The sequence below is a fragment of the Oncorhynchus tshawytscha genome, linkage group LG13, assembly GCF_018296145.1.
Source record: "Oncorhynchus tshawytscha isolate Ot180627B linkage group LG13, Otsh_v2.0, whole genome shotgun sequence".
In the NCBI taxonomy this organism is placed as follows: domain Eukaryota; kingdom Metazoa; phylum Chordata; class Actinopteri; order Salmoniformes; family Salmonidae; genus Oncorhynchus; species Oncorhynchus tshawytscha.
The window spans coordinates 34,964,070-34,986,478 of record NC_056441.1 but is presented as its reverse complement, the minus strand read 5'-3'; the positions used below and the strand labels follow the sequence as shown (position 1 = coordinate 34,986,478).

The 22,409-nt window shown below is 45.8% G+C and overlaps 1 protein-coding gene and 1 long non-coding RNA gene across 8 annotated transcripts in view; one reads left to right on the top strand and one right to left on the bottom strand.

The window, feature by feature from the left end:
* The first annotated feature begins 816 nt into the window (after positions 1–816).
* Positions 817–7,237, top strand: LOC112264783. The gene is made up of 7 exons (XR_002955682.2): positions 817–1,944; positions 3,049–3,149; positions 3,545–3,635; positions 3,751–3,850; positions 5,776–5,818; positions 5,933–6,012; positions 6,125–7,237. It is a non-coding gene; the product is annotated as an uncharacterized LOC112264783 (long non-coding RNA).
* Positions 7,238–7,952: 715 nt separating this feature from the next.
* Positions 7,953–22,409, bottom strand: part of LOC112266019 (collagen alpha-1(XI) chain-like) — a 46,686-nt gene continuing 32,229 nt past the window's right edge. For all 7 annotated transcript variants that reach the window (XM_042295592.1, XM_042295594.1, XM_042295593.1 and 4 more), the window contains 29 exons: positions 22,291–22,344; positions 22,012–22,065; positions 21,681–21,878; positions 21,499–21,552; positions 21,274–21,381; positions 21,051–21,158; positions 20,868–20,921; positions 20,677–20,730; positions 20,442–20,549; positions 20,277–20,330; positions 20,080–20,133; positions 19,786–19,839; positions 19,628–19,681; positions 19,412–19,519; positions 19,256–19,309; positions 18,993–19,046; positions 18,410–18,463; positions 18,197–18,250; positions 17,857–17,964; positions 17,600–17,653; positions 17,245–17,406; positions 15,413–15,466; positions 15,123–15,158; positions 13,098–13,151; positions 11,109–11,394; positions 10,712–10,824; positions 10,535–10,603; positions 10,026–10,262; positions 7,953–9,563 (listed from right to left, as the gene is read on the bottom strand). In XM_042295592.1, coding sequence (XP_042151526.1) covers positions 9,417–9,563; positions 10,026–10,262; positions 10,535–10,603; positions 10,712–10,824; positions 11,109–11,394; positions 13,098–13,151; positions 15,123–15,158; positions 15,413–15,466; positions 17,245–17,406; positions 17,600–17,653; positions 17,857–17,964; positions 18,197–18,250; positions 18,410–18,463; positions 18,993–19,046; positions 19,256–19,309; positions 19,412–19,519; positions 19,628–19,681; positions 19,786–19,839; positions 20,080–20,133; positions 20,277–20,330; positions 20,442–20,549; positions 20,677–20,730; positions 20,868–20,921; positions 21,051–21,158; positions 21,274–21,381; positions 21,499–21,552; positions 21,681–21,878; positions 22,012–22,065; positions 22,291–22,344 — 2,652 coding nt within the window. In that variant the 3' untranslated portion in view covers positions 7,953–9,416. The remainder of the gene's footprint in view (positions 9,564–10,025; positions 10,263–10,534; positions 10,604–10,711; positions 10,825–11,108; positions 11,395–13,097; positions 13,152–15,122; positions 15,159–15,412; positions 15,467–17,244; positions 17,407–17,599; positions 17,654–17,856; positions 17,965–18,196; positions 18,251–18,409; positions 18,464–18,992; positions 19,047–19,255; positions 19,310–19,411; positions 19,520–19,627; positions 19,682–19,785; positions 19,840–20,079; positions 20,134–20,276; positions 20,331–20,441; positions 20,550–20,676; positions 20,731–20,867; positions 20,922–21,050; positions 21,159–21,273; positions 21,382–21,498; positions 21,553–21,680; positions 21,879–22,011; positions 22,066–22,290; positions 22,345–22,409) is intronic.

Below are 22,409 nucleotides of genomic sequence, written 5' to 3'. Positions count from 1 at the left end.
TTTTGGAATAATGGTAAACTCCTGATAAATAAGGTCTGTGGTAAAGACAGGCTTAGGAGACCTCATATGTTTTATTCAATGAGATCATCTTCATCAGCTAACGTCACTTTTGGTGTTTTTGAAGCATTTCTGTCATCAAAACAAGCACATAAAGCACATGAAAGGTAACGTTAACAGTGACTGATATTATCTCATAGAACTTATATGTATAATATCTCCTAAGCCTTTGTTCTCCTAAACCCATTCTTTCCCCATTCATTTCCCCATAAGAATGGCTGAACGAATCAGAGGAAACTCATGTCCCTTGTTTAGCACTACAATATGAGGACTCATACTACAAGCTGACGAGTCACAGAGCTGAGAGGAAAGATGGCGGAAGCTGATGTGGATTGTGAATCTAATGGCGGTAGAATCAAGGAGAATTGGAATATTGTAAAAAAATATATATGGAAAACGGAGCAAAGTAGTGTACAGTGCTGAGAATGTCCCAACGTGTCTTGTAGGATCAGATTACCAATCTTGAAGAATCCCTTATAAAATAAGTTTGCAGTTTTGAAACTGCAGTAAAAGTGCAGTAACTGCAGTCACCTGTGGTATTTTGGACGCAGTAATTGCAGAATAACTGCATTTACACGGCAACATTTCTGAACTAAAAAAACGGTGTTATATTGGACGCAGGATTTGCTGCATACTGGTTATACTGCATTGTACTGCAGTTATACTGCACTCTGACTGCAATCTCTTTTCATAAGGGATCCATTTGAGATATAGAAACTGGTGGAGGGATTGCTGGGTAAAGTGAAGGTTGTCAGGATCACGAGAGAAGCGGGATTGTTTCGAATTGTTGTACTTCCGAAGGAACGTGTGTTGCATCTCACCCGATTTGAGAAGTTTGACGTTTCGTGTGTGCCTCTTCGGTACAGGGCACCCCTCAGTGGGGTAATATCTGGCGGCTCGTGGGAAGTCGTAGTTGAAAGATATTCCAAAATGCACGTCGGATGAATCGTGTGGTGAAGGATTAAAAAGTGAAGAGTGTCTGTTCTTGTGTTTTTTGACACTCAAGTACAGTTAGGATATTTAAACTACAGAGTCAGAGCATTCATACCAAGACCAATGCAGTGTGACCACTGTGAATCTTTTGGACATGTTTCAAGTGTTTGCAGAACGGAGAAGACAAGATGTCCAAGTTGTGGAAAAGATCATGTCATGTGTTTTAAAAAGGATGAAAATGTGACATGTTGCAATTGTGGTGGGAACCATGAAGCCACGTCTTTGGAATGCCCGACAAGGGTGAAAGAGAATGAGGTGGCCAAAGTCAGGGCTGTCCAGAGCATTTCATATGCAGCAGCTGTTAAAAGGGTTGAGGGTTTGAATGGTGCACTTGAAGAGTAATATGGTTGTAGATAGGCCTTCACTGCAGGCTGCAGGGGTTTCCTTTCACCAGCAGGACCCTGATATTTTAAAGGTTAAGAAGGTGATTATTGAAACTGCCAAGGTGGAGAGGATGTCCAGGAAAATGTATATCATTGTGGATGTGGAGGAGTTGCATGGAGTATTGTCACAAGCAGTACCACCCTCTGAGGCCCTAGAGCAAGAGAAGGGAGATATGGAGATTTGGTTTGGATTTGTCAGTGTACTATTTTTATTTGGGTGGATTAATGGGTTTTCTTTTTACCTTGTTTTTCAACCCATCCAGTTGGCGGCGGAAAAAATAGACCTTTTTCGGTTGTAGTTCGCCATAAAACCAACAGAAGAAGAAGAGGAGTCACAGAAACGATCGCGAACAAAACCTGTCCTGTGGCTCCCTCTCCTGGATCAAGAGAGAACGACTCAATCTTCATGCCGACCACAACACGGCTCATATCAAGGTTGACAGATATCACGGGTTTAGTGTCGTCTTTCACGCCTCGTCGGCCTTTATATGCAACTTAATACATATTTAAAGTAGGTAAATATAACTGCAGTTCTCTGTAGGGTAGATGTGCTTATCTAGGCGCACTATCTTGTGGTTGTTGTAGCTAAACCTTGGGCTAACGTTAGTTGTTGGGCATCAATTGTTTTATTTCGCTGCAGTGCAAGAATGTAGCGAACGTTCTTTGTAAGATTGCAACATTATAACATTGTTTCAACTATGCGACATCACTGTTACAGTGTATTGTCTTGCAGACATTTGTGAACATGTTTGCTTTGAAAATGTTTTTTTTGTCACGTGGTAATTCAAGAGCAACATAGCAAACAGATTTAGACGGCTAATGAAACCTTAATGACAATATCCCGTTTAAGTTAACTTTAACATACACACTCGTTTTCTTTATAGTAGGCAATTTTCATTGGACAAGAAATGCAGTTGTCTTCACCTTTACCAGATTAGACAGCTGTGTCCCTCTCATTGGGTCAAAGGTGAAGACAACAATTTTACCCTACAAGAACCTTCACTCAGGTGACATGAAGCAAGCTAGAAAGAATGCATCAGTCCCGTTGTTATAGAATTTACAGATTTTCCAAGTTAGTTGCATAGAGCCCTCTTTGCCTGCAGTGAGCTGCAGCAGATTGCCTCCTACATGTTTGCACTACTCATTGTCTCCAGGAGGGGGCAGTGGGATTGGCTAAGCCATATGCCAGCAATTTACCTCTGAGGGTGCCACAGTGGTGGTCGCAGACATCAGAGAGGAATCAGCCCTGGGCATCCTGAACCATGGCCACAAAGGGCAGGACCACATCACTGCTGCTGTGGATGTTTCAATCAAGGGAGAGTGTAGAGAAGCTACTCACAAGAATACATGTGATTAACGTATGTGCAGACACAGACTAATTCAGTGTGTGTACTAATGTAATTTAGAGTCCTTATCCTAAACCCTATGCTGGCGTCTCCTACTGGGACAATGAGTCAGTCATGTAACGTTTTTGGATACTTGACCTGAAGCACTTCACTCAGTTCTTTAGCAACACGATCGAGAAGTTAGAAATTGCCTGAATCGGAAGAGGCATTTTGTGTGAGTGAGTCACTGAATGCCATAAGGAATCTGAATGCAGTGTCGGTACTTTCAGCCTCCCTCAGTATGTGTGAACGCTGCAGGTGTCACTCAGGATGATTTCTCCCTGAAAATGGAGGACGAGGACTTTGGCAAGGTTACCCAAGTCATCTAAAGGTATGACCCTTTGTTCTTATTGTCCTGACCAGAATCTATTGATACCGAACAAAAATATAAACACAACATGCAATCATTTCAAAGTGTTCCATTTCATAGAAGGAAATCAGTCAGTTGAAATAAATTCATTAGGCCCTAATCTATGGATTTCACATGATTGACTGGGCAGGGGTGCGGCCATGGATGGGCCTGGGAGGGCATAGGCACACCCACTGGGGAGCCAGGCCCAGCCAATCAGAATGAGTTTTTCCTCACAAATGGTATTTATTTTAGACAGAAATACTCTCTTTAGGTTCAGTGACACATATGTTGATAGACCCGAAATCAGAGAGTTAAAATAGTGTTTCTTACCCTCGTATTCTACAAATCCTTCTGTCTTTCCCCCTATCTCCCAGGCTACATTTCTCCTGACTAAGGCTGTTGGAAAGGCTCTGGTTGCCAGTGGAGCTCCTAAACGCTCCATCATTGCTGTGGGCAGCATTGTGGGTAAGTCTGACATTTTAACTAATGGCCCTCCAGTCACAGGCCATTAGTTTTCAACAGACTTACATTCATTCCTGACATTATTTAATTTTCTCTTTGTGTTTCTGCCTGTTACCAGGTGGACAATATAGAACAGGCGAACTACTCGCCTGTTCTATACAGGCTTCCAAAGCAGTTGTGGAGGGCCTGACCAGAACTGCAGCCAACTAGCTGAGCAGGTGAGGCACACCTTGGTTGTGTTCATTAGGGCAAACCGTAACAAAATGTTTTGAAACAGAAACAAAAATGTGCATTTCATATTAATTTGAGATGCTACTTACCCTTTTTGGGCAGTTTTCTTCTGTGTTGTGCCTACTGAACACAACCCTGCATTTGATTTCAACACCCCAAAATTGACCCATTCACCCACAGGGAGAAGCTAAATAGGCTATAAACATTCTGGAGTGAGCAGAGCCCGGTTTCCCGATAGCGATGAAACACCAGGCAGAAATAAAGTTTGCTAAGTACTTTGTTGGAGCATGTGTCCATCTGATAGGATGGAAGAAAGGCAGCGCTGCTCTCGGATCAGCTTTCTCCATTCAAATCTTACCTTAACCTTATTATTAGTCCACAATACTGACGATGGATCAGCTCCTAGAGATATATTATCACCTATATGGCTGCAAATATTGAGGTGGCTTATTGCAATGCTTACACTAAAATAACTTAATCACAGATTTGGCACATCATTGTGCACATGTTGTAACCATCATGAAATTATAGACAGCGGAGCCTACAATTAGCAATATAGAACTCAATTGATTAAAATATATAGGTTTGTGTAGCATTTAAGCCTAATACTGTATGTTGTTTTTTTAAGCCGTCATCTCGGTTTTCATTTGACGCTTCTTCTTTCCGTTGCTTGTTTGTAACAATGGCAAAGACATTGGCAACGTTGTATTTGTAGCCAACTCCGTTCTGAAGTTGTTGGCGGTCACAGAGAGACAAAATAAACCGCTTGATTGTGTGTTTAGCGGAGATCCTCTGTGTTAAAAGTGACTCAGAAGGAGGCAAAGAAAGCATCCAACAACCACTGATCTGTTCTATGAGTGTTCTGAGGCAGTCAGTAGATAAGAAGTGTTTTTAGAGGGCAACTTCAGTGGCGATTGTTTTGGGAAACAGCTCAGAGATTTAACGATGCTCCTATGAGGGTTCTAATGAACTTAGTCTTTAAGGTGTGTTTGGGGAACCGGGTCCAGGTTGGATAGAAGTATGGGATGTGTTTTGGGAACTGGGTCCAGGGTGCATAGAAGTTTGGGATGTGTTTGGGGAACCGGGTCCAGGGTGCATAGAAGTATGGGATGTGTTTGGGGAACCGGGTCCAGGGTGCATAGAAGTATGGGATGTGTTTGGGGAACCGGGTCCAGGGTGCATAGAAGTTTGGGATGTGTTTGGGGAACCGGGTCCAGGTTGGATAGAAGTATGGGATGTGTTTGGGGAACCGGGTCCAGGGTGCATAGAAGTTTGGGATGTGTTTGGGGAACCGGGTCCAGGTTGGATAGAAGTATGGGATGTGTTTGGGGAACCGGGTCCAGGGTGCATAGAAGTTTGGGATGTGTTTGGGGAACCGGGTCCAGGTTGGATAGAAGTATGGGATGTGTTTGGGGAACCGGGTCCAGGTTGGATAGAAGTATGGGATGTGTTTGGGGAACCGGGTCCAGGTTGGATAGAAGTATGGGATGTGTTTGGGGAACCGGGTCCAGGTTGGATAGAAGTATGGGATGTGTTTGGGGAACCGGGTCCAGGTTGGATAGTAGTATGGGATGTGTTTGGGGAACCGGGTCCAGGTTGGATAGAAGTATGGGATGTGTTTGGGGAACCGGGTCCAGGGTGCATAGAAGTATGGGATGTGTTTGGGGAACCGGGTCCAGGGTGGATATGATCTATAACTTCTCTCTTTCTCCAGATTTGGGAGCCGGTTTAACTGTTTACCAGGGTTCATAACCACACCCATGACTGATAAAGTGCCTGAGAAATGAATCAGTCAGCTATGACTGAGTTCTCCTTTTTTTATATCAGATATAGAAAGTAACCCCCTGAACTGTTTTTTGTTGTTGTATAGAAGTGTGTATTTAACTTGCTGTGTTTTGTTTTGTGTCTGCAGCTTACGTCCATGGTGCCGCTGGGGAGGATGGGAGAGCCTGCAGGTAGGAATACCGTATACACAACCCTCTATGCTATAGATCACACCACAAATGCCGAACTCTGTACCTTTTCTATAGTCAAGCTGTAAGACCTAACCCTTCTCCCTCTCTGTGTAGAGAGGAAGCTGATGGATCCTAACACACATTCCCAGTAGAGGACTCTGGCTACATCACTGGAAACAGTGTTGAAGTAGCAGGTAATGGACACACCTGCAATACATTATAATGGTTCATGTTTAACAGGAAATGCCTTTTAAGTTACCCGCCGCTGTCCTGTTAACACATTTTTTTTCTTCTTCTCATCTTCAGAGGCCTTTTCATTGGCTGAGACAACTTTCCGTCATCCTCATGAAGATCCCATCTAGGTCCAGTAATTGTATATGTATTCAACGTTCACACTGTGCCTTCGCTTGTGATAATACAACCGATTGGGGATCAATCTTGTTTTGTAAATCTAGTCAATATCTTAGTGTAAATGTGATTGTGCAATAAATTAAAACCTGTGTAACTTTTGTTGTGGCGAGAGTTCACGAGACAGAGTTGAGTGCTTTCCCAATTTAACAGAGTTACGTCTCTTAACCCTCTACATTTATGTGAGATTACTGTTTCGCGAGTGAAACTTATACCAGTCGTTACTAACACGGTTGGATTTAGATGTTTGAAAACAGGAAAGACCGACGCCACACATACAAAGACACACGAATACAGTGTGCACACAGAGAAAATGCGTTGGCATGTGGTTTAATTGGAGACGTTGAACAGAAAACAACAAGCCAAGAACAATGAAACAGTGAAACGAAAGCAAAACAAAAACTAACAGAAAACAGAGAAGGAAAACAACACTGAGCACTGGACAGTAGAGGGGAAAAGAGAGGGTGCCAGCCATAGATCAGAACCAAACAGGTGTAAACACTAGAAGTGATTTTTTTTTTGGGGGGGGGGGCTGGTGAGGTGATATAGTGGAAATAAGGTTGGGATCTGACTGATTCTGGTGGTCAGTTCACTGGAGATTGTGAATGATGTGGTTATATTCAGCTGTCTGAGCTGCTGTATGCAGAATGAAGAGAGAAATAAAATAATGACTAGTTATTGTGTAGCTCTGGGTAACATGCAACACCAGCCAGTTGAGAGAGGATGAAACAAAGGAACGAGGAAAAAAACACAAGGGAGTCAAGAAGCTATTTTTAAAAAGATGATATATTACAGAAACAAAACATTTAAAATTACTTACATTATAAAATAATACTTTTTGTCTTTTCAGCACCATATTTTGTTGAAATATTTGTTTGTCTTTAACAACAACAAAAAACAATCAATGTAATTTTCTCTCGCGAATCACCTCAGGTTTTAGTTTGTCAATCCCCCCCCCCTTCTCTGCAATGTCAAAAGAAAAACGAACCAAAACACACAAACCAAAATACCCATAATGATATACAACCCCATAGCCACATTACATCACTTCAAAACAAAATCTTTGTAATATTTGCCCACGTGGTTGCTAGAATCTTCCATCCCTCCCGCTAGCTGTCCCCTGCCCGCTGTATTCTCACAACCGTAGAATCCTGGTGTCTGTCGCCCTCGCCATACTCCTGCAGCACAGCTCAGCCAAGCAGTGGCAACCCGCAATGGAGAGTCACCATTTAATCATTACAGTAGAAGCAATCATAACAGCACAGTACAGTCGATGAATGCTAAATGGTTACAATGAGATATGGCCACATGGCCCCCCACCAGAACTGTTGACATTCATAGACCAAAGGGGGTGTGCACAGATAACTTGGTTTAGTGTTAGTTTAATATGCATTTAATTGTTTTAAGACCGCCAAGTGAGAACTACAGGAAATAAATACAAAATGAAATACCACATTCGACTGTCATATTTGGTTTGTCGTTGTTTGAAGCACCCTGTTTTGTTTTCAATAAATACAATAGAATATCACTATGTCTGTACAAATGGATTCGATTGCACATTTCCAGTAGGAGAACTGGTGACGACATCGTGCGGCTGTGATGGAGACAAACTTGAATTATTCATGCTGAATATATTAACGCTTTGGTATAATTAGCACCGTGCCACAGTTTTTTGAAAGCAAGCATTTATTCACCGCTGTAAGAGAGAACGTTTGGTCGTCATCTATTCAGCTCATATACATATTTAACCCTGATACCTTCCTTGCTTGAAAAGAGACGGAGTGTCACAAATCCTGTAATGTAACCCTGTGTTCTACATGAAACAGTAATGAAATTCCAGACCTGTAAGTACTAGACTGGTTTGATGGCATTCTGGCCCATTCGCTTGTCTAGGAACTACAGTTCTGGACTGTCTATGACAGTTGTAACATTGATTACAAATAAATGTTCCACACGTCACGTTCAGTACAATTTACAAGGTTCATGGCTTTTGAATCATTGGTCCTTGGAGAAGGCATAGACACCCTTCTGTCCCATAGCATGCAACATTATTGGCCCCAAAATAAACAGCCATGCAGCTCAGAGACAGTACGTTGCTGTTAGGACTATATTACTACAGTATTGAGTAAAGGGCTGCTCATAGTCACACCTTAAGGTTAGAGCTGCGGTAGAGCTAGAGATGTCACAGATCTGCTTCCACTCCAGCTCCACAAAGCACCGTCAAGTTTTGACTCATCCGCCTGCATTATATTTGACCTGATTTATTGTAACTGATGTTAGGCTGGTATAGTTGGTTTGTTTCGTATAGAATTTCACTGGTGGAGATGATGGAGAAAATTCACTTAGCAAAGACAACATGGACGTACAGTAGACTTTCCTGGTCGTCTCTGAACCGTCAGGCCTTCGTGGAACTCTCATTCCTTCGTTGGTTTCCCCTTAATGCGGCGAGGCGTAGGATGGGGTGGGGCTTGGATGCAGGAGAGGTACAAGTGTGTGGTGAGGGCGAAGCAGAGAGGTAGAGTGGCTGAGACAACTCGGTAGAGAGACAGCGGGAAGGAGAGAGGAGTGAGAGGGGGGGGTCCGCGACAGGGGGCTCTGGCGTGTACGGAAGGAGGAGACGGGTCTTTGACCCAGCTGTTCGTTGGAAAAGAACACTGTTTTATTCTGTTGACGGTCTGAACGCCATCTCTCATTCTTGCAATCGATCTTTGGTCTCCTCTTCGCGAGAATGTTTGCGTTCTACTTTTCTCTTGTCGTCCATTTCTATTTGGGAGATGTTTTCCCCTGGGCATACACTTGAGTGAGTGCATGTCCATTTCACAACAGAGCGTGTGTGTGTGTGTGTGTGTGTGTGTGTGTGTGTGTGTGTGTGTGTGTGTGTGTGTGTGTGTGTGTGTGTGTGTGTGTGTGTGTGTGTGTGTGTGTGTGTGTGTGTGTGTGTGTGTGTGTGTGTGTGTGTGTGTGTGTGTGTGTGTGTGTGTGTGTGTGTGTGTGTGTTTGATATCCTGAAATAAATGTACAAATTACTGGGCATGTACTGTATATTGCCATGTCTATGCAAATGTGTCAATGTTTGTGATGTGTGTGTGTGTGACAGAGTGTGTGTGTATGACAGAGTGTGTGTGTGTGTGCATCATTGTAAGTGTATATTCTATATGTGTTTATGTTTCTCATTTCTCTGCACGGTGTGTTAGCCCAGGAAACAGACAGGTCCCACTTCAAAGCCAAATTTCTGGTTGCTCTCCCCAAAGTCTGTGATCTTGAGGTCCCGCAGAGGAAGCTGCTCCACCTGGGGTGTGTTCACCTCCACTACTGTCCTGTCGAAGCCCTTACGATACTGCAGACAGACAGAAACAGAGAGAAGGGTGAGATCACTACATCTGAGGCAAGGGTATCTCCCTAGGATTTGATACTTCACTTTTATTGTGTGTAATGGAAAACATACAGTTCCATTGTAATACTTTTTGTATGGGCATTTGTTCTTATTGACTGCTGATGAAAAATATTAAATTAGCCTACATCAGATTGAAAATAGAGCAACATTTAGAGAATTCTGACAAATGTTCCTTTAAAAAAATAAAATAAGGGGGGTATACCCCCAGACACCCTATAAAATCTCAGGTTTCTTAGTTTTTTTTTTTAGATACTCGAGGTACACATCCATAACTTGAATGTCCGTGCACAGAGAGGTGAGTAAGCTAGAGAGATTACTTTTGGTTCCCATGACTCCCTGAAAAACACTGCCAATTGTTACTGAGTGGACCACGCTGTTTAAATAAACCAACTCAATAAGACTCACAGAGCAGCCGTCGACCAGGGCCTTGATGTATGGGCTGGTCTCGTAGCTGAGGTCCTCATCGTTGGCGCCCTGGAAGTGCAGCGCCCTCTTGTGGCCGTTATTGGCAGTGCGGTCGGCCCAGGCCACAGAGCGGTGGCAGTGATAGGTGAAATTCTGGCGGGCCTGGACACTCAGCAACCGCAGGAAGCCCAACTGGACCACGCCGATCGGGTCGCCATTAGAGTCCACGTACGAAAGCTGGGGGAGATATCCCATGAGATATAAACTCTGACGAAGCTGGTAGAGGTGAACTCTATTATAAGCAGAGAGTTGGATATGTCCACCTGACATTATAATAAACACTTTCCTTATCGACGGAGCGTTATGATAATGAATTGATCATTTTTCTGATTGACCTTTATCTTCACGCATTTGTTGATAACCAGGTCAAACATTGCACACATATGGACCATAATGAATGTAATGTCCCCCTGGGATTCTGCACGGTGGTGTGATGAACCCATACTAACCTTGCTGCCAGTTGCAAACTCACTGTACCAGGAGCCCGGTTTCTCCGTGGTCCAAGAGTTGAGCTTTACCTAGGAGAGAAATAGAGACAATGAGATGTGTAGATGTTTAAACACAGCTCCTTCAGGGTAGAGTTAGTGTGTACATTATTGACTGATGAGCTCAGTCTCTCTTCTCACCGTGTCCACGCTCTTGCTGGGGTACAGACACGTCTCCCCACCAGCGGTGAAGTTGCAGAACACCTTGAGAGAGTCGCGAGAGCAACCCTGGTTGGGGTCGATCCAGTACTCTCCTACAGGGGGGAGCAGAGAGATAAGGCACAATTTAAACACCAAGAAATTCAAATGCTTTTTTTTTTTTTTTTTAGGGGTGATGAGCTTTAATATTGCAGATAGATTTTTAAAACAATTGTGTATATTAGCTTAGTAGAAACCCAGCCCGGGCCTGTAGACTTTAGTTAAAAGTGAACCTCATAAATGTCTTTGTAAGAGTTCCTCTGTCTCTAAAAAAAATCCCAGTGTAAAGTCAGAATTTACACATTTTTTGTGAATAGTTTTACGCCTGAAAGCGTCGTACCGTCCTTGAGCTCTGGCTGGCTGAGTTTGAGGTCCTGGCAGGTGCGTGCGGGGCTGTCCTTGGTGCCCAGAGGGAAGCGCATGGTCTCAATCTCCTGTCGCAGCGAGTTCAGTGAGCCGAAGATCTCCTCCATGCCCTCACTGCCTGTCAGGAACTCTGTGCCGGTGGCGTCGGCTGCAGCCGACTCTGCGTCTGTCTCAGACAGCATCCGGCTGGCGTCGATGGAGCGCTTGGACTTCTTGGAGATTTGGATGGGCATTGGCTGGATGACTTCGCCTGGAGGACCCTGATTGGAGGAGGATCACAGAGAAAGATTATTATTGGTTGATAATGATTAATGAGATTTATAGGTTTATGAAACAATTAACTTATTTATGTTTGAACTGAAAACTTTGAATACACGTACAGTGCATTCAGAAAGTATTCAGATCCCTTGACTTTTTCCACATTTTGTTGCGTTACAGCCTTGTTCTAAAATGGCTTAAATCATTCCCCCCCACCCATCAATCTACACACAATAACCCACATTGACAAAGCAAAGACAGGTTTGTAGAAATGTTTGTAAATGTACAAAAAAAACAAAAAAAACAGAAATACCTTATTTGCATAAGTATTCAGGCCCTTTGCTATGAGACTCAACATTGAGCTCAGGTGCATGTCAGAGCATATACCAAGCCATGAGGTCGAAAGAATTGTCCGTCGAGCTCCGAGACAGGATTGTGTCGAGGCACAGATCTGGGGAAGGGTACCAAAACATTTCTGCAGCATTTCTGCAGCAAGAACACAGTGGCCTCCATCATTTTTAATTGGAAGAGGTTTTGAACCACCAAGACTCTTCCCAGAACTGGCAGCCCGGCCAAACTGAGCAATCGGGGGAGAAGGGCCTTCGTCAGGGAGGTGACCAAGAACCCGATGGTCAATCTGACAGAGCTCCAGAGTTCCTCTGTAGAGATGGGAGAACCTTCCAGAAGGACAACCATCTCTGCAGCACTCAACCAATCAGGCCTTTATGGTAGAATGGCCAGACGGAAGTCACTCCTCAGTAAAAGGCACACGACAACCTGCTTTGAGTTTGCCAAAAGGCACTAAAAGGACTCTCAGACCATGAGAAACAATATTCTCTGGTCGGATGAAACCAAGATTGAACTCTTTGGCCTGAATGCCAAGCGTCATGTCTGGAGGAAACCTGGCACTATCAATACGGTGAAGCATGGTGGTGGCAGCATCATACTGTGGGGATGTTTTTCAGTGGCATGGACTGGAAGACCAGTCAGGATTGAGGGAAAGATGAATAGAGCAAAGTACAGAGAGATCCTTAATAAAAACCTGTTCCAGAGCGCTCAGGGCCTCAGACTGGGGTGAAGGTTCACCTTCCAACAGGACAACAAACCTAAACACACAGCCAAGACAACGCAGGACTGACTTGGAGACAAGTCTCTGAATATCCTTGAGTGGCCCAGCCAGAGCCAGAACCCGATCAAAGATCTCTGGAGAGACAGCTGTGCAGCAACACTCCCCATCCAACCTAACAGAGCTTGCGAGGATCTGCGGAGAAGAATGGGTGAAACTCCCCAAATACTGGTGTGCCAAGCTTGTAGCATCATACCCAAGAAGACTCGAGGCTGTAATAGCTGCCAAAGGTTCTTCAACGAAATACTGAGTAAAGGGTCTGAATACTTATGTAAATGTGATATATTTTCTTTTATTTTGTCATGATGGTGTATTGTGTGTAAATTGATGAGGGGAAAAAAACAATTTAATACATTTTAGAAGAAGGCTGTAACGTAACAAAATGTGGAAAAAGTCAAGGGGTCTGAATACTTTCCGAATGCAGATAGATGTAGATACTGCAGATAGATGTTATGCTCTAAAATGATGTAAGCAACTGCACATAGATCTAGACTGGACGAAACTGAAAAATGGGTGTAAAATCCAAGTATTTAATTAGTTTCATGGAATAAACCGATTACGCAAAGGATGGGTACTCACTGGAGGTCCGGGGGGTCCTGAGACACCCTTCTCTCCCTTGGGACCAGCTCCTCCCTGGAACACAGAGACAGGAGGCATTAGAGATTAAACAATACACTGCACACGGGACTCAATACGCTGCACACGGGACTCAATACGCTGCACACGGGACTCAATACGCTGCACACGGGACTCAATACGCTGCACACGGGACTCAATACGCTGCACATGGGACTCAATACTCCGCACACGGGACTCAATACGCTGCACACGGGACTCAATACGTTGCACACGGGACTCAATACGCTGCACACGGGCACACTGGGACTCAATATGCGGCACACGGGACTCAATACGCTGCACACGGGACTCAATACGCTGCACACGGGACTCAATACGCTGCACACGGGACTCAATACGCTGCACACGGGACTCAATACGCTGCACACGGGACTCAATACGCTGCACACGGGCACACGCTGCACACGGGACTCAATACGCTGCACACGGGACTCAATACGCTGCGGGACTCACGCTGCACACGGGACTCAATACGCTGCGGGACTCACGCTGGACTCAATACGCTGCACATGGGACTCAATACTCCGCACACGGGACTCAATACGCTGCACACGGGACTCAATACACTGTACACGGGACTCAATACGCTGCACACGGGACTCAATACACGGCACACGGGACTCAATACACGGCACACGGGACTCAATACACGGCACAATGGACTCAATACACGGCACACGGGACTCAATACACGGCACATGGGACTCAATACGCGGCAAATGGGACTCAATACACTGCACATGGGACTCAATACGCTGCACACGGGACTCAATACACGGCACACGGGACTCAATACACGGCACACGGGACTCAATACACGGCACACGGGACTCAATACACGGCACACGGGACTCAATACACGGCACACGGGACTCAATACACGGCACACGGGACTCAATACACAGCACACGGGACTCAATACACGGCACAATGGACTCAATACACGGCACACGGGACTCAATACGCTGCAAATGGGACTCAATACGCTGCACACGGGACTCAATACACGGCATATGGGACTCAATACGCTGCACATGGGACTCAATACACGGCATATGGGACTCAATACACGGCACATGGGACTCAATACGCGGCAAATGGGACTCAATACGCTGCACATGGGACTCAATACGCTGCACACGGGACTCAATACGTTGCACACGGGACTCAATACTCCGCACACGGGACTCAATACGCTGCACACGGGACTCAATACGCTGCACACGGGACTCAGTACGCTGCACACTGGACTCAATACGCTGCACATGGTACTCAATACGCTGCACACTGGACTCAATACGCTGCACACGGGACTCAATACGCTGCACACGGGACTCAATACGCTGCACACTGGACTCAATACGCTGCACATGGTACTCAATACGCTGCACACTGGACTCAATACGCTGCACACGGGACTCAATACGCTGCACACGGGACTCAATACGCTGCACACTGGACTCAATACGCTGCACACGGGACTCAATACGCTGCACACGGGACTCAATACGCTGCACACAGGACTCAGTACGCTGCACACTGGACTCAATACGCTGCACATGGTACTCAATACGCTGCACACTGGACTCAATACGCTGCACATGGTACTCAATACGCTGCACACGGGACTCAATACGCTGCACACGGGACTCAATACGCTGCACACAGGACTCAATACGCTGCACACTGGACTCAGTACGCTGCACATGGTACTCAATACGCTGCACACTGGACTCAATACGCTGCACACGGGACTCAATACGCTGCACATGGTACTCAATACGCTGCACATGGTACTCAATACGCTGCACACTGGACTCAATACGCTGCACACTGGACTCAATACGCTGCACATGGTACTCAATACGCTGCACACTGGACTCAATACGCTGCACATGGTACTCATTATAATATTGAAGCAGATAGTACACTACAAAGAGTGTTTGAGGAAGGGGTTCTACTCACTGTAGCACCCTTAGCTCCCTTCACACCTTCGGGACCCTGTGGAAGAGGAACAGGAAATGAATGATTATCATTCAATAGAAGATAAGTATTACCATTGTTATAAAACCATTGAAAAAAGGAGAATGTAACTACTAGTGACATAACAGAGTTATGTAAAGTATAAAAGGCATGGATACATAAATGCTGACTCTTTCTATGTTACAGGTTCTGTTTTGAGAATACCACAGTGTTGATAGAGGATGTTACATGATATACTGATGAAAGAACCAGGATGTAGAACCTGTACTCACGGGCATACCAGCAGGGCCACCAGGACCGATGGGCCCAGTGCCTCCAGAAACACCCTAAAAACACAGTCAACACACAACAAATTAATCAGCATTGAACTGTTGTTGAAGGGTGACATAGAATACAAATCAAATCCAATTGTGTTTGTCAATTGAGCCGAACCTTACCGTGAAATGCTTACTTACAAGCCCTTAACCAACAATGCAGATCAAGAAATATAGTTAAGAAAATATTGACTAAATAAACTAAAAGTAAAATAAAACAAGTAACATAATATAATTACATAACAATAAGGAGGCTATATGCAGGGGGTACCGGTACCGAGTAAAGGTGCGGCAGTACTGGTTAGTCGAGGTAATTTGTACATGTACGTTAGGGGTAAAGTGACTATGCATTGATAATAAACAGCGAGTAGCAGCAGTGTAAAAACAAAGTGGGGTTAAAGGGGGGTCAATGTAAATAGTTCGGATGGCCATTTGATTCATTGTTCAGCAGTCTTATGGCTTGGGGGTAGAAGCTGTTAAGGAGACTTTTGGACCTAGACTTGGCGCTCTGGTACCGCTTGCCGCGCAGTAGCAGAGAGAACAGTCCATGACTTGGGCGACTGGAGTCTTTGATATTTTTTTATCCTTCCTCTGACACCGCCTGGTATATAGGTCCTGGATGGCAGGAGGCTTGGCCCCAGTGATGTACTAGGCCATACGCAATACCCCCTGTAGCGCATTACAGTCGGATGCCGAGCAGTTGCCACACCAGGCGGTGATGCAACCGGTCAGGTTGTTCTCGATGGTGCAGCTGTAGAACTTTTTGAGGATCTGGGGACCCATGTCAAATATTTTCAGTCTCCTGAGGGTTAATAGGCTTTGTCGTGCCCTCTTCACGACTGTCTTGGTGTGTTTGGACCATGATAGTTTGTTGTTGATGTGGACACCAAGGAACTTTAAACATTTGACCCGCTCCACTACAGCCCTGTCAATGTTAATGGGGGCCTGTTCGGCCCTCCTTTTCCTGTAGTCCCAGATCATCTCCTTTGTCTTGCTCACATTGAGGGAGAGGTTGTTGTCCTGGCAGTCTCTGACCTCCTCCCTATAGGCTGTCTCATCATTGTCGGTGATCAGGCCTACCACTGTTGTATCATCAGCAAACTTAATGGTGTTGGAGTCGTGCCTGGCCATGCAGTCGTGGGTGAACAGGGAGTACAGGAGGGGACTGAGCACGCACTCCTGAGGGGCCCCCGTGTTGAGGATCAGCGTGGCAGATGTGTTGTTGCCTACCCTTACCACATTTTTATTTATTTATTTTACTTAACCGTTATTTCTTGGGCGCAGGGACTATGTTGGTCTGCTTGAAACGTGGGTATTACAGACTCGGTCAGGGAGAGGGTGAAAATGTCAGTGAAGCGACTTGACAGTTGGTCCGTGCATGCTCTGAGTACAAGCCCTGGTAATCCGTATGGCCCCGCGGCCTTGTGAATGTTGATCTGTTTAAAGGTCTTGCTCACATCGGCTATGGAGAGCGTGATCAGACATGTTCAATAGGGATGTGACATACTGACAGAATAACATTATTTCCAGTGTGTGTGTGTGTGTGTGTGTGTGTGTGTGTGTGTGTGTGTGTGTGTGTGTGTGTGTATCTTTAGAGAAAATATACGGTATCTTTACATTTGAGTCATTTAGCAGACGCTCTTAGAGTGACATAGAGGAGCAATTAGGGTTAAGTGCCTTGCTCAAGGCCACATCGACAGATTTTGGACCTAGTCGGCTCGGGATTCGAACCAGCGACCTTTCTTTCAAAGCTCTATAATGTCAGCTAAGGAGAGACAGTTGTCACTCACAGTCTCTCCCTTGGATCCGTGTGTCCCCTGTGGCCCTGGCAGTCCCCTGTCTCCCTTCTCTCCCTGCTCTCCGGTGGGCCCAATCAGACCAATCAGACCCGAGTGGCCCTTCTCTCCCTTGTCACCGCCCTCGCCGCGCAGTCCTGGCAAACCTGGCGGTCCCTTGAAGAGAGAGAGAGAGAGAGAGAGAGAGAGAGAGAGAGAGAGTAAGATGGTACTGCAGCTTTACAGAGTAAGGATGTGAGTATATTCACTTGAAGCATCAATATAGCCCTGTATGCCAATAGATCAACACAGTGTGGACGATACAATCTATTATAGATATATTAATGTACATATCAGTGTCTTATCTCACCAGAGGTCCGGGAGGTCCCTTCTGGCCGGAAAGGCCCGGAGAACCCTGCTCGCCCTTGAAGAGATCATCAGAAGCAAGTTAGTGACAAAAGCATCAAACAGCTCCGTTACACTGGGGTTAAGCTCATGGTAGTAGTGAGGAGCCTAAATTAGGCCCTACAGAGCAGACTGGCAGACAGACGGACTCTAGAACAGTAGACTGAACCACAGACTGAATAGCCCAGTCTGTCCATGGAAGAGTGGGCTCATCTCCCTCACCACTGATCCAGGGAGTCCTCTCAGACCCTCAGTTCCTGGTTTTCCTGGTTGACCCTGAGGTCCGACGGGGCCTGTCTTTCCTGGAGGTCCGTTGGCACCTGGATCTCCCTGGAAAAAACAGAGAGAAAAAAAAACATCAGACATTGATAAATCCCCAATGTATGTTGGGAGCGGAGCAAATTAATATATTTGGAAAATAATTGACAGCAGAGAGAGCTATGTACATTTGGTTTCAGGTCTGTCTGGCATGGCCTGTGACTCACTATCACTAGGATAGATAACGATCCACAGGGTTAACTGCCAGTGCCAACACACTGAACGATGACCTTTGAACTCTTACCTTAGTTCCCTTCTCTCCCTGTCGCCCCTCTGGTCCTCTCGTTCCAGCAAGACCCTGGGAAAGAAGTGATGTGTAATATTATCAACGTCATAACGTTTCTATGATTGGTTATAGGCCACCTGTAGCATCTATCAAACATAATACATTGAAAACCAACAGATATGACTGTGGATGATAGTTGCGGTGTGGCCTGGTGCGGGTGAACGACCTTACCCTCTTTCCTGGTCCACCAGGAGGCCCGTTCTCACCAGTGGGTCCAGGAGATCCCTACAGCAGAGAGCATGATTAGAACACTTCAGTGACCTGCAAGGGGTCAACATGAACTATAAAGAACTGAACCTAAATATACACACGGGTAGCTGTTTTTTTGAAGTTGCATAATAATCTACATTCTCGACGGGCCTTAAGGGCGATCTGCCAGGGAGGACATGAACTTTAACCTCACAGTGCCATCTTGTGTTTCAACAGGTGCTTCAAGATGGAAAATACACTTATCTCGGGCTTGAACTGAGGTGGTTTAGATTTGTGGATTTGCATGCTTATTATGGCCACAATGTCCCCTAAACTCTGGGAACATCTTAAGAGGATGTGCTCGCCATTACAAGCACTGCTCTTGAATTGCTGCAGGGAGCCATTTCGCACAGGAGCGATCGCTGAACAGACAATGTATGACCCAGTAACATCAAATTCATCAAAGCACTTGGTGAAGGAGAGTCCTGGAGAAGAGCCCATGTCGTAACTATAGCAACAGCGAAGGAAGGAAATGAAATAGACGCTGGAGTACGAGGCCACCTACAGCTTGTCCTTGTTCACCGTCCTCTCCTCTCTCTCCCTTTGCTCCGTCCTGACCCTAAAGAAGACAGAGTTATCAGAGATGTGGCCATTGCTACAACGGCGTTAAAAGTAGATACTTCCTGGGGTTTGTTGATAGAACAAGACACTCATTCATAGAAACACCAGCGGTATGAAACGCTACGAACACACAAATTGGAATATCTGTCTCACCACAACAAAACAGATCAAATGAAACGTGCGTGACGAGCGTTTTTAGATACTCACTCTGGGGCCGAGTTCACCAGGGGGCCCGGGGTCGCCTGGGAAACCAACAGGGCCCTAGGAGAGAGACACAATGGCATAACGTCAGACACTGAAACATCTAGTGTGGTCAGTACAAGTTGTATTACTAGATGTATCTGTTGAGTATATTTGACGTACAGGGTTTCCCTTGGGTCCGTCGTCTCCAGGGCCTCCTCTTCCACCAGCAGGGCCAGAGGTACCAGGTTGTCCCGCCTCTCCCTTGTCTCCGTGTTCTCCACGTGGGCCCTGCCATTGGACAACAACACTGTCACTTGCAGTGCAAATCATCCATGTATAGAAACAAAATACGTGCGTACGGGACAATACAGTAGAACCAAAAGATCTGTGTCTCACCTTCTTCCCTGGCTCTCCTCCGATTCCAGGTGGTCCGGCTTCGCCAGGCTCTCCCTGTCAACACAACGTTGTCAGTTCTCAGAACGTGTACACACAAACGCACATTCTGACGATTACAACGGAGCATTTCAATCAAGTTCATGTGAATTTACGTTTACCTTATCTCCCAGGTTTCCAGGGTTACCCACACCACCAGGAGGACCTTGAGGACCCTGAATTAAAAAATAAAAAATAAACATAATTGCATCAATAATGTCAAAACAACAAGAGTCATACCCATAGTAACATATATGACTTCAAATCAACAGGGAGACTACAGTAGGTCTTCATGTGGGATGACTTCATAATATCACCAGTAGCATAAAAACTCCATTACAATGAAATCATTCAATATGATTATTCTACAGCGAGGAGAAACTTCTGGAAGGTTTTGAGAGAAGATTGCTACTCACGTCAGCGCCGCTTGAACCAGCAGGGCCACGGGGTCCTGGGGGGCCAGGTGGACCCTAAAGAGACGGATAGGATGAGATGAGCAATATCCTAGTGTGATTCATGCTAGTAATACCACTTCCTGAACTATTACGATTGGCTTAATAATGATGAGATCCAATCATCTGTTGGGTTGCTCCAATTTGTCGTCGACACTCACCATTGGTCCGACATCTCCCGTCTCTCCCTTCTCTCCTGATGGGCCTGGCAATCCCTACAAGATACATTCACGGTTAGAGATGCCATTGACCTATTGAGTCACAATCACAAGACTATCGTAATGTGGCTAAAATCATGTTGTCACAACAGAAATCCGTCATCATACCTGCAGTCCAATGGGACCTGGGGCCCCTGGGAATCCTCTTGATCCTTCATCTCCCTTGGCACCAAATGGCCCCTGCTGACCTCTGGCTCCTAGTTCTCCATCAGCTCCCTGAACAATGGAGACAGAGAGAGGGGAATATTGAAGGCAACACCTCCGAGGGGCACCATGCTATGAATTCCTATGTGTCCGATGCAATATTGATAACACACTGTCTGTTGATGGAGTTTCTACTTACAGCAGCGCCGGGCTGACCGAGTGGACCCATTGGCCCTGGTGGACCGGGAGGACCCTGTTGACACACAGTGTCTCATTGTGAGCAAATGGTGTCACTGTACTTTAGCAGAGACAATCATACGTACAGTATCTTGTTCAGACACAATAGAGATAAGGAACAGACAGTAAAAGAATGGCGGTAATGTCTCTCACATGCTCTCCTTTGCCGCCCTTCGCTCCCTTCTGGCCGTGCTCTCCAACCTCACCCTGTAATCCCCAAAAATCCACCACATAAGCTTTTGTTACGAGAGGTTTGAAATGAGCATTGTGATATCATCTCACGTGGTAAACCCAGTAATTAGAATATGTGATGGAGATATCACGGTGGTTACTGGCCTTGTCTCCGTCCTCTCCTGGAACTCCGATGGATCCGGCAGCACCTGGCAGACCCACTGGGCCCTGGACACCATCACGACCAGCCGGGCCGATCGGACCTTTCTCCCCCTGAGAGGGAAGGTGGTGGGGAGAGAACATATAAGACATAGAGAATAGAGAAGAACAATGACTCGGTCTGACATCACAGCTCTGTACATTGGATATGTTTTGTAAAAGTACTCACGGGCACGCCCTTCTCTCCTGATGGTCCTGGAGGCCCCTGGGGGCCAGGTCTTCCTGGGGGTCCGATGGGGCCTCCACTGCCTCCCTGCCCTCTCTCGCCTGGGGATCCCTGCACAGGTATGATTACAGACGTGATTAAAGCCAAGGTGATGTGGACGTCAACAAGTACTGTACATGACATTATTTCACAATGAGTCATTTCAGATGTAATTATTGTCAGACGTACAGCTGTTCCGGGAGGTCCTGCTGGGCCTTCGCTTCCTTTCAGTCCGCCGCCTCCCTAAAAAGCAGACAGGAACATGTTAAAACACTAAATGTGCAATCTATCTATATACAATATGACATCTCAACCTGGGACATAGAGAATAGGGTATCAGACACAGAAAGTGTATTGGTCAGACTGCTAACCGGGGTGCCAGGCATTCCTCTCTCTCCGGGGAAGCCTCTCAGTCCTGGGGGTCCATCTTTGCCGGGGCCGCCTTGGGGACCAGGGTCTCCCTTAGTTCCCTCCTTACCAGAGGGTCCGGAGAGTCCTTGCTCGCCTGGTGGTCCTGGAGGCCCGGGGTGACCGCGCTCGCCCAGGGGGCCAGTCTCTCCTGAGGGACCCTGGGACAATGAAGAGGAGGAAGAGGAGTAATGAAGATGGAAAGTGAATGGTGTAAGTGAATCCATACATTGGATCAAATCCATACATTGGACACTGGACAATGTTAATAAAGAAATGTTGCATTAATCTTACTTGAGGTCCAACAACACCTGGAGGTCCGGGTGGCCCAGTCTTTCCTTGGAATCCCTGTGGAAGAGAAAACAAAATGAATTGGGCCTTGAATAGAGCCTTGCGTAACCCCTAATGCAATCAGCGTAGGTAAACGTGTTTATCGTGTGAGGAAGTAACGGTAGATCAACTTTTGTTTTTTTAAAGAACACAATGTAGCAAAAGACTGTTTATGAGATCCATATATTCCTGATAGCTTGTACCCCACATGGCCGCATGTTCCAGACAAGGAAACAGACTTACAACTTCTCCTCTCTGTCCAGGGTGTCCGGGCAGTCCATCCTTCCCTGGTGGTCCCTGGGTAGGAAATAGAAAAGGGTTAAGGGAAATAAGGTACTTACAGTTTCAAACTCTACTAATAA